General features: G+C 40.4%; 1 protein-coding gene across 3 annotated transcripts in view; it reads left to right on the top strand.

Moving 5' to 3' along the window:
* Positions 1-6123, top strand: part of METAP1D (methionyl aminopeptidase type 1D, mitochondrial) — a 338325-nt gene extending 332202 nt beyond the window's left edge. For all 3 annotated transcript variants that reach the window (XM_082260307.1, XM_082260306.1, XM_082260308.1), the window contains 2 exons: positions 5656-5734; positions 5842-6123. In XM_082260307.1, the coding sequence (XP_082116433.1) occupies positions 5656-5734; positions 5842-5920 (158 nt within the window). In that variant the 3' untranslated portion in view covers positions 5921-6123. The remainder of the gene's footprint in view (positions 1-5655; positions 5735-5841) is intronic.
* Positions 6124-12240: the final 6117 nt, after the last annotated feature.

Below are 12240 nucleotides of genomic sequence, written 5' to 3'. Positions count from 1 at the left end.
CAGACTTCTCCTGTGACACCCTGCTGTGTTGGCAGGCTTCTCCAATGACACCCCACTATGTTGGCAGGCTTTTCCAACGACACCCCACTATGTTGGCAGGCTTTCCCAACGACACCCCGCTATTTTGGCAGGCTTCTCCAACGACACCCCGCTATTTTGGCAGGCTTCTCCAACGACACCCTGCTATTTTGGCATTCTTCTCCAATGACACCCCACTATGTTGGCAGGCTTCTCCAATGACACCCTGCTATGGTGGCAAGCTTCTCCAATGACACCCCACTATGTTGGCAGGCTTCTCCAACGACACCCCACTATGTTGGCAGGCTTCTCCAACGACACCCCGCTATGTTGGCAGGCTTCTCCAACGACACCCTGCTTTGCTGGCAAGCTTCTCCAATGACACCCCACTATGTTGGCAGGCTTCTCCAACAACACCCCGATATATTGGCAGGCTTCTCCAATGACACCCTGCTATGTTGGCAGGCTTCTCCGACGACACCCTGCTATGCTGTCAAGCTTCTCCAATGACACCCCACTATGTTGGCAGGCTTCTCCAACGACACCCTGCTATGCTGGCAAGCTTCTCCAATGACACCCCACTATGTTGGCAAGCTTCTCCAATGACACCCTGCTACGTTGGCAGGCTTCTCCAACGACACCCTGCTATGTTGGCAGGCTTCTCCAACTACACCCTGCTATGTTGGCAGACTTCTCCTGTGACACCCTGCTATGCTGGCAGGCTTCTCCTGTGACACCCTGCTATGCTGGCAAGCTTCCCCAATGACACCCCGCTATGTTGGCAGACTTCTCCAACGACACTCCACTATGTTAGCAGACTTCTCCTGTGACACCCTGCTGTGTTGGCAAGCTTCTCCAATGACACCCCACTATGCTGGCAGACTTCTCCAATGACACCCTGCTATGCTGGCAAGCTTCTCCAATGACACCCCAATATGCTGGCAAGCTTCTTCAATGACACCCCAATATGCTGGTAGGCTAAGCCAGCATAGTGAGGTGTTTTTGGAGACTCATTTCCTGCATTGTATGGCCTCATCTTGTTTACACTTTCCCACTTGTTGCACTTTTGTGAGTATCCATGTTTACCAGTTTTACATTATCCAATAAATAATTTTGGGTAATGCACGAGGTGCCTGCGCCTTCCTGTCTGTTTTTATGGAGTATTGGCGTTATAGAGTGCATAGAGCAGTGCTCATGACTGCAACTAACATATGCTTCTCATTCCAAATGAACAGAATTGTGGGGGGAGAAAGGGAGCTTTAGGAGTTCATAGAGGACATGATAGGGAGGCAGAAGAGCACCGTAGGAAATAATTGTTTGAAAAATAGATTACAGGGCCGATAAAGTATTGGTAAACCGCAAAAAATAAAATCTCCCTGCAAGTTAATGTTATAATATGCTAGTATGCATCACATACTAGCACATTATGAAAGACTTACCTGAAAATTAAGCCCCCAAGGGGCCCTGTTACCGCTGAGAGGGCTTCCATCTTCACCTGGTCTTCCTTCTGGGTTTGATCTGATTGGCCAAGCTGCGATGTTATCACTCCTGTGCATGTGGGCAGGAGTCACAGCCGTGACACAGCTCTCTCAATTGATGGCACTCCGTCCATTGAGAGCACAGTGCGCATGCGCTGGTGACATCGATGGCGCTGCTTGGGTAATAATCTCCTAAACTATACATGTTTAGGAGATATTTACTGTACCTACAGGTAAGCCCTGTATAGGCTTACCTGTAGGTGTAATTCCGCAAACACACCTTTAATACCACTTGAAGTAATGGATGTGTGTAGATTATTTTTGGAGAATAAGAAGATTGTTTAGTGTCACATTAAAACATTGGCACGAGTGATTGATTATTCTGACGCCTGCTATCGAACATTGATAGAAACTGTTGCATATATCCTACAAAGTGATTTGGCCCAGCTGATGGAACAACATATAGAACTTGTGTAATGGCATTGTGAATTTGGCACACAGGAAATGTGGCGATATTTACACTAAAAAATAAAAAACATTTCCTTTTGTTAATTAATTCTCTCTTTCTTTAATAAATCAACCCTGAGGCTGGGTTCACGCTACTGTGAATTGGATGCGGATTTTCCCGCATCCAATTTGCATGTCAGGAGATTATGACCGGCTCTCTATGGAGCCATTCACATATCTTTGGAGTGAATTGCACAGGAGTCCTGTGCGTCTTCTGGTCCATTTCAGGTCCAAATTCAGCCAAAAATTCGGACTGAAATCGGACCAGAAATGGTGAACAGGGACCCAGCGGACCCCTGCTGTGAGCGGCTCCGTGCGGCAGTGTGAACCCGGCCTCAGGCTCGATTCACACCTAATGCATGTTGCTTTTGAGAGTTTCTGCAGTGCTTTTTTGCTGTGCTTTCTGCATGTTTTTGAATATTTTTTTCTTTTTATTTGGCCAGTTTGTTGTTAGACAGAATAAATAATGCAAACGTGGCAAAAACACACTAAAAATGCACTACGTGTTTTTTTTTCTGCTTCTTCATTGAAGTCTATTGAAATAAAAAAGCAAAAAATAGCGTTTTGTGTTTTAAAAGTCCCTGACTCTTTCCAAAAATGCAGAGGCACAAAAATGCATTTATGCGAGTGTGTTCCATAAGAAACCATGTTAAAAATAATGTCCTGCGTTTCTGCAAAAAGAAAGAAAAAACGCATTCGTGTGAACGGAGCCTAAAGGCCCGTACACACGATAAGCAAATCTGTAGGGAAAATTCGTCCGACCTGCCGATTTTCGGATTGTTAGTATGGTGCTTTCGACAGCCGACTCCGACTTTTCGGCTGACAAAATCCTGATGTGCAGGCTATATCATTTTTGTTGTCCGTAATACAACGTCCGATTTTCGTCTCATTAGTACAGATTTCGACAGAAAAAAATCTTAACCTCCCTGGCGGTAAGGATTATGTCAGGAATTATGTACCAAAAGCGGTACAATTTTTTGCATGGAAATTTGGCGTTATCTATTATAGGCCTACAATTCTTAGTAATTACTGACTTAAACCTGACCAAAACAAGAGTCTAGTAGACATCCCAGATGTGATAAATTTAAAACACAAACACATGAATTATAATCTAATCAATAATATAATTTTGTTATATAATATATATATTATATAATAAAATTATATTATTGATTAGATTATAATTCATGCGTTATATATTTTATATATATATATATATATATATATATATATATATATATATTTGTGTGTGTATATATATATATATGTGTGTGTGTATATATATATATATATATATATATATATATATGTGTGTGTGTGTATATATATATGTGTGTGTGTATATGTGTATATATATATATATATATATATATATATATATATATGTGTGTGTGTGTGTGTGTGTATGTATATATATATATATATATATATATATATAATATAAATGTGTTATGTGTTTGTGTTTTGTGCAACGTTTGAATTTCCCTCCCAGTTCCGCTCCCATGCAGCATTGCTGCTGCAGGGAACGGAATTAGGAAGTCCTCATACCGACGGACGAGCGGCGGGGATCTCGGCTGGCGATCACAGCAATGGGAGATCATCACTGGATCGCCAGGAGAAGGTAAGAGACACCACTGCGCGCTCTGCACATCTACCCCGAGCGTGACTCGGGGATACCGATCCTAACCTAAAAAATACACCCCGAGTCACGCTCTGGGATACCGCCAGGGAGGTTAAGAGCAAGACTAGGCATGCTCAGAGACGAAAGAACACATACAAAGCAATCCAACACATGACATCACTTCTGAAGTAGAATTCTGTCATACGGGAAAATTCGTATGAAAAAAAACTCTTCACTTTCCAGATCAGACTAGCATGCCACAAAAAAACGGACAACAGATCGTTCGATAATCTGATCGTGTGTACGGGGCTTTAGGTGTGACTCCAGCCTACCATTCAGTCCCAGAAGAATGGCATTGTGGGAGTTCTAGTTCCAAGGCTACTGAGAGGCTCCAGGCTGCCTATCTCACTCACTGTTTAGCTCTGATGAGTCCACCTGCAACTTAAGGACTGTTTCAGTTCTAGCTCAAGCCTAGCATTGATTATTTGGCTAATCTAAAACAATATTGCTCCCTGTCTCTGGATGAATCACTACCCTGTACACTTGAATCCCATTTTTGCAACAGGTATGTCATCAAACACCCAGCTTGTAAAGATGGCACAGCTGTAAACATTTAGAAAAAGAGGGCAATCACCAGTCTGTAAATTGAACCTTGATCCCCGCTGACCTCTTCTGCTGGCCTGTCTACACTTAGAGCTAGGCCTGTGCTAGGTTGTGTATTGCTGCACACATCTGTGCCACATCCTTCTAGGCTAAATATAGCCAACCTGCAAAGCTACAGAGCTTGTGGAACTATAAATTCCAGCATGCCCCAGCAGCTATAAAAGCCCTTTTTATTATATTACCTTGGAGCTTGCAATGGACAGATTGTAGCCAACCACAATTAGCGGTTTTCTTTTTAGAAGGAAATTCTGGCACATAATGAATCGTTCTGTTATACTTGTCCATTATATATGTTTATATATTTTTTTTTCTACATGGTTTACAGAACTTACAATTCATTTTTATGTACCAGTCCTCACATTAAAAAATAAAATGCATGTGATATCTAAAGCTCTTCTACCATCCTTATTATTATTATTATTATTATTATTATTAGTATTATTATGTGCAATTTCAGACTTGTAGTGGAGGTGACTCTCTATTTTTATTTTCTCTCTTTTATTTCCATATAATTTGCTCTAGCTTTATTAGGACAGATCATGTGGATATGATGCAATAACATATTTTGCTATTTATCTAGGCAACATATTATACATTTTAAACAAATGATGTTATGAATTTGCATTGTGTAATTATAACCAATAAGGTTATAGTGAGGGGTTCATAGTGATCCAAATAAAAGGCTGCAAAGTACAGTATTTCGCCTATAATCACACATTGATTACTGTATTCAAGAACAGTAGGTGGGGCCATGCAAATCATTCTTTTATGCTCCAGGGGCCAGCTATGTATCTCCCTCATTATAAATTATTCCCTGTTTTTATCTTCACAATTAAAAATTAGATTTTATGATACCAGCACCAATTTTGCACAGGTTTTGTTAAATAATGTTTTTGCATGGCCAGATGCTGTTAAACACAATTGTTCTCAACGATCTAAATATGTAAACATGTCATTTTATAGCTCTGTGCCTTTACACTTCTATATATCTACAGCCAGATATTTCCTAAAAGTACGTCCCTATTTATTTCTGTGCTGAATTTTATTCTTTGTTTCAAATATCCACTATTTCAGGTTGGCAGGGTCATTTCTTTCTTTTTTTTTTTATTGAAGATGTGGAAATATCCCCCCTCCATGTTGATTAATATAGTGTTAATCTCTCTTGCCTGGTTATAATTTCCATCCCTTTGAGTCACATCTGCAGAAAGGAATGTGTTTATATTATATATTTACTGAATTAGTTAACCAAGCAAATTAGTTTAACTCCCCATGCCTCCCACCCCCATTGAGCATTGCAGTTACCAACTAATGGAAATCTAGATCACCATCTTTTTCTGTAAGTCATAATTCCTTTCTTCTTTTTTCCAGAACCCATTATAATGGAGGGCTCTCCTGATTTTAGGATCCTAAAAGATAAATGGACTGCAGTGTCCCTGGACAATAAAAGGTGATCAGTGTCAATATGACTGTTAACTATTTAGCGCCTGGATGATAACTTAGGTGTTTTTTTTTTTTTTGGCCTCTTCTTTAATGTCTGACAAATATGTTTTCCAGGTCAGCCCAGTTTGAACATACCATCATAATTACATCAGTAGGAGCTGAAATCCTAACTAAAGCACCAGAAGAAGACTAGGAAATCCCTGTGCAAGGCTTGTTTATTAAGAGCAACTGTGATATAAAAAGTGTTGTCCCCTTAACAACCAATCAGATTTCTGTTTGCATCAGTTTAGTGCAGTCAGAGAATAATGCTGATTGGTTGCTATGGACTGTTGTAGTCAGTGCATTGCTCATTAATTTCTGTAAAGCCAGATAATGGGGTATTTTCATAATAAAGCCATACAAACTACTGTGCAGTGATTGATTTTGGTACTTAACAGGGAGATTTACTAATGCTGGAGCACTCAGAATCTGGTGCTACTGACATACATAGTAACCAATCAGCTTTTAACTTCACACTGGGGATGATTTACTAAAACTTGTGCAGCTGTGCATAGTAACCAATCAGCTTCTAACTTCACAGTGGGGACTATTTACTAAAACTGGTGCAGCTGTACATAGTAACCAATCAGCTTCTAACTTCACAGTTGGGATGATTTACTAAAACTGGTGCAGCTGTACATAGTAACCAATCAGCTTCTAACTTCACAGTGGGGACTATTCACTAAAACTTGTGCAGCTGTGCATAGTAACCAATCAGCTTCTAACTTCACTGTGGGGATGATTTACTAAAACCGGTGCAGCTGTACATAGTAACCAATCAGCTTCTAACTTCACAGTGGGGAATATTTACTAAAACTTGTGCAGCTATGCATAGTAACTAATCAGCTTCTAACTTCACAGTGGGGACTATTTACTAACACTTGTACAGCTGTGCATAGTAACCAATCAGCTTTTAGGTTTTATTGTCAAAGTTTAGGCTGGCCATACATGTTCAATTTTCTTGTACAATTTTCTGTTAGGTTTACCAAAAACCATATAATATGAGGTCAAAACTAAACAACATTTTTAATTGTATCCAATTAGGCAGGCCTTTGTACTACATAGTTGAGGGTAAATCTGAAGAAAATTGTACAGAAAATTGTATAATGTATGGCCAGCCCTAATTGAACAAACTGAACTTATAAGCTGATTGGTTGCTATGCATCAGATTCAATGTGCTCCAGTTTTAGTAAATCTCCCCCAGTGTTTAATTAAGCTTTGACAATAAACCCTGAAAGCTGATTGGCTTCTATGCAGAACTGCACCAGATTTTTGCACTCCCCAGTTTTAGTAAATAACACCCTGCTCCTATATCTGTAAATATGAGTGTAGATTTTTCTAATTTCCAGATGTATGATATGTATTTATAAATTATCCACACTGGATTTTGTAACACCTTTGAATCAGTGTTCCTTTTGTCCACCTGGCTCAGTAATAAAGAAGTTTTACACCATAAAATCGTGGACTCGGTTTGTCATTTTAATATCTTTTGTTTTAGACATCATGTCATATATGTGTTTTTGTCCTGTGTGTCATTTATCCAGCCATTTTTTTAAAGTGCTATTTATTGTGTTATAGGTACATGTCACCTTTGTTTTTTGGGCTGCGCTTATTTTGGAAATCATAAACACTTGCAAAATGTCAGGAAATGCCCTTTTGCTTAAAAATCTGCATGAAACGTGTATCTATGGAGAAAAATAATAGCTCCAAAATAATGTAATGGAGGAAAGGTGGAATAATGTGCAGATCGGGCTGGTGGAGGGAAGAGCAGTGGATGTAATGCATGGAGTGTGTAATTAGGAAGCTGCTAATCAGGCTGCAGGAATGTGAGCGCTTTTCATTTGGTATTCAAATTGGACTTCAGAGACCGCTTACCAGCCTCTGGGATCCAGTCCAAGCCCTCAGCTCAGCCCTATCTGCTAGTCATCTGCACATTGTGATCGGCTGCTTGTGATCCTGTTAAGTAATCACATCTTATTAGTTTTTGGATAAAAATAAAAAAGGTCTGTCTGCTGTAGGTCAGGGCACTTTGCAGACAATATTTGCAGCCTATTTATTGACTTGTTCAGTGTAAAAATTACAGATAAGACACCCAGTCCAATTATTATTATTATACAGGATTTATATAGCGCCAACAGTTAGTGCAGCGCTTTACAATATGGGGAAAGACAATACAATTCAATACAGGAGGAATTAGAGGGCCCTGCTCCTCAGAGCTTACAATCTAGAAGTCCAATGATGACTTTATTCTATAGAAGCAGAATTTGACATTTACAACATGCTAGGATTCTAATAAAAAAAAATCAATAACCATTTAAAATGATCAATCACAGAGCTTAGCAGATCTTCATTAAACAGCAGAAAACTTTTTGGAATCCTATCATTTCCTTCTTCGCATATTTTCATTTTCTCTGATCTATATTACCACTTTGTCGCTGTTTATGATAAAATCGTAGCTAACCGATTGCAATTTGATTTCCCCTATTTGTGTTCAGTGCCCTGAGAGTTTAGTAATGTATTCATTTGAATATAATGGTGGTTAATCTTTGTTCTTGAAGACTCATGTCAAGATGACCAAAGTGTTGCAAGGAGTCTCTTGCGATCAGTCGCAGCGATTGTATGTGATCGCTCAGTGTGTTTTGCTGTCAGATCCAGTACTAAGTCCTTGTTCCCCTGCTAGGAGTGTATGAAGAGTGTACCCACTGCTGCGGTAACAAGCTGTTTATGTAGCAATTACACGGAGGTGCTGCGACTTATTATCCGCAGTTCAAATTCTTCATTTAAAATGCGACTTATAAATAGGAAACGGGCTGTTGTGTTCCCATTATTAGTACGTGCAGGTCCCACGTTCTACGAGGCGACACTTTCTAATGAGACACAGGCTGATAATTACCTGTGGATAGAAAGGCAAGATAAGCTGGGACTTGTAGTGCCACATAATGGGCGATGATGGGACTTTTAATCCAGGCATTGCTCATAGCCAGCCTATGAGATCTGACAGCTAACATTAACCCTTTGCTTGCTGGTAGATGTCAGTTATAGACCTCAGATCTTGAGTTAAATTTAGAGAATGAGCTATATATGAGAATCAACGTAGATTAACCCTCTCCTGACCTCCATAGATAGTGATGTCCCGCAGCTCCCATTTCAAGGAGTCACCTTATACTTCATTATTTGATGAATATATTATGTGAAATAAAATATATACACAATTAAAAAAATGTGTTTATATATTAATAAAACATGTCTATGTCTCCAAGTAAGAGGTAAAAAAAAAACCATCCTATTACTATTTATTGCAAGAAGTTCTGCCTTTTTTTTTTTTTTTCCTTGCTAGTCATTGGGGCTAATTAAAGAGAACCGTTCAGAAATACACACACCTGTTGTACAGATTTATTCACTACAATAACACAAAGTATCGATCACGGTCACCGTTTTTATTAATAATAGAATAGGTTAAATCTTGGTGCCTCCATGACGAATCATTTTCTGCAGCAGCCAGGCACAGAGCAGTGTTGAGCTGTCAATCTTCGTGCAAGTTCTCCGCAGCTGATTGGCTGTCCTGTGCAGAACTTTTGTCTGTTTACATAAAAAAAACACAAAACCCATTTATTTTTTATTGCTGATTACTTGGCAGTGGTTGTGTGTGAAAATGAAGAGCTAGTCTGTCTGATCTACAAGGGTCTGGCCTTGTCTCACACCTAACCTGTTCCACTTCTAAACCCAATCATAAAATCTCACCTAAGTTGTAACATCTTAATGGCATTGTAAAGGTTATTCGGCAGCTTTCATTAAAAATAAATAAATAAATAAATAAAATAAAAAAGATAAAAAATGGTTATTCTGCCAGGAAGTTTATTATTATTTTTTTTAGGCACTTCCTGTTTTAGGGGACAACTCTTTGAGCTCCTCCGTTGTCACCCTGTCACAGAGGCTTCCAGTAAAGACTACAATTGGTCCTTTCAACCCACATTACACATTGCCATGGTCCACCATCAGGAAGCAATCCCTTGAGGAAAGGCAAGGAGGTGGCTACAGAGAGCAGAAGATTAACAGCACTGAGATGCAATGAAAGTTATAGTAAAAACATTTTATTTTTTTAATAAAAAATGGAAATTTTACAATTGTGTAAATAATAATTTAGCAGCAGTATACATTTACTTTATGTGATGATTGCACCTACTGAAATATATCTTTTTTTTTTTTTCTCCATAAACAAACTTTTAATGGATATAAAATGCACAGTACATTGGTTATACAGAAACATATAACATGAAATATATCTTATGAGAAGCACTTTTTTTTGCTATAGCCCCTACATTAAGACTGTTTTAGGGGAACAAAAGGGGCGGAGCCAAGCAAGTACTGTCTGCTGTCCCCTTTATGACAAATTAAATTTTAAGGACCTTCATAACAAACGTAGCATGTTTTTTTTAATGAGACACACGTGTTCCCTTGTATATTACAGTGTATTTATTTCATCCTTGTTAAGATAAAGTCTCTTTGACACTTGAAGCCAAGAGATCTTTAATAGTGAAACAACAACAAAAATGTGTGGCCGGTATTTTAGTCCTTTTATTATTTTTATTTTTAGAAAGGGTCAGTTTCTTAATTGCAGCCATTACATTGGTATAATTTTATACTCAGGAAAATAGTAATGTTCCATGTCACTGCCTACAACACACAAACAGATGACTGGTGTCACCCAGCTGTAATGTGGGCAGCAATCAGCTAATACACAGAGCTCATCCCCTAATACACAGAGCTCATCCCCTAATACACAGAGCTCATCCCAATCACTGCTGGCTTTGTATTTTATGGCTTCTGTATAAACCAAGCAGAATTACAAATCCCCTTACCTGGTCAGAGAGAATGATCACTGCTCCCTGCACCATGAATCTGTCGTTTATGGTGACACCTAGTCTTTACAATGCCAGCTCCCCCCTTTACAACAGACCAGCTCCTTCTCTGCTATCAGGCACTACTATATACTTTATAAAGCTAAAGATTGACTTATTAGGATATCAATATCACAGCAATACTGTGTGATCCCATCGCCTGACCACAGCCTGGCACAAGCTGGAATGGTGATAGCGGTGCTGCAAGTTCAGCTGAGAAGGATCAAATCCCAGGCTGTTTAATAGTGAAAGGCAGCATGTTGCTATTATTGTTAAATATATGGCTAATTATGCGTATGAAAATTAAACATCAGTGTTATGCTAATGAGGCCGCTTCAGCTGGGGATCAGAGCACTTGAGACTAGCATTTAATCAAATGAATCAGGGAGCAATACAGCTGCACGTGAGAACCAGTTCCACAGGATCGTTCTGCCACGTACAGTCACACCACCGAATTAGGAAAGAAACCATTACCGCCACTCTCTAATTATCTCCCACAAGGCAGGAGGGAATCTCCCTGAGCCGGAGCAGAGCAAGGCTCCATCCAACAATACAAAGCCAGCGGACTCCCCAATACTTCTACAGCATCCTGCACTGCATGGGCTCACCTGTACATCACCCCCCCCCCCATAACACATTATACTCCCCAATACTTCTACAGCATCCTGCACTGCATGGGCTCACCTGTACATCACCCCCCCCCCCCAAATAACACATTGTACTCCCCAATACTTCTACAGCATCCTGCATTCTGCCCAGACCATGGGCTCACCTGTACATCACCCCCCCCCCCCATAACACATTATACTCCCCAATACTTCTAAAGCATCCTGCACTGCATGGGCTCACCTGTACATCACCCCCCCCCCCATAACACATTGTACTCCCCAATACTTCTAAAGCATCCTGCACTGCATGGGCTCACCTGTACATCACCCCCCCCCCCCCCATAACACATTATACTCCCTAATACTTCTAAAGCATCCTGCACTCTGCCCAGACCAAGGGCTCACCTGTACATCACCTTCCCCCCAATAACACATTATACTCCCCAATATTTCTACAGCATCCTACACTGCATGGGCTCACCTGTACATCACCCCCCCCCCCCATAACACATTATACTCCCCAATACTTCTAAAGCATCCTGCACTGCATGGGCTCACCTGTACATCACCCCCCCAATGACACATTGTACTCCCCAATACTTCTACAGCATCCTGCACTCTGCCCAGACCATGGGCTCACCTGTACATCACCCCCCCCCCCATAACACATTGTACTCCCCAATACTTCTACAGCATCCTGCACTGCATGGTCTCACCTGTACATCACCCCCCCCCCATAACACATTGTACTCCCCAATACTTCTACAGCATCCTGCACTCTGCCCAGACCATAGGCTCACCTGTACATCACCCCCCCCCCCCATAACACATTATACTCCCCAATACTTCTACAGCTTCCTGCACTCTGCCCAGACCATGGGCTCACCTGTACATCACCCCCCCCCAAATAACACATTGTACTCCCCAATACTTCTACAGCTTCCTGCACTCTGCCCAGACCATGGGCT

Source organism: Pelophylax lessonae (genome assembly GCF_965119305.1).
Source record: "Pelophylax lessonae genome assembly, chromosome: 6".
NCBI lineage: Eukaryota > Metazoa > Chordata > Amphibia > Anura > Ranidae > Pelophylax > Pelophylax lessonae.
This window is presented reverse-complemented; position numbering and strand designations above follow the sequence as displayed.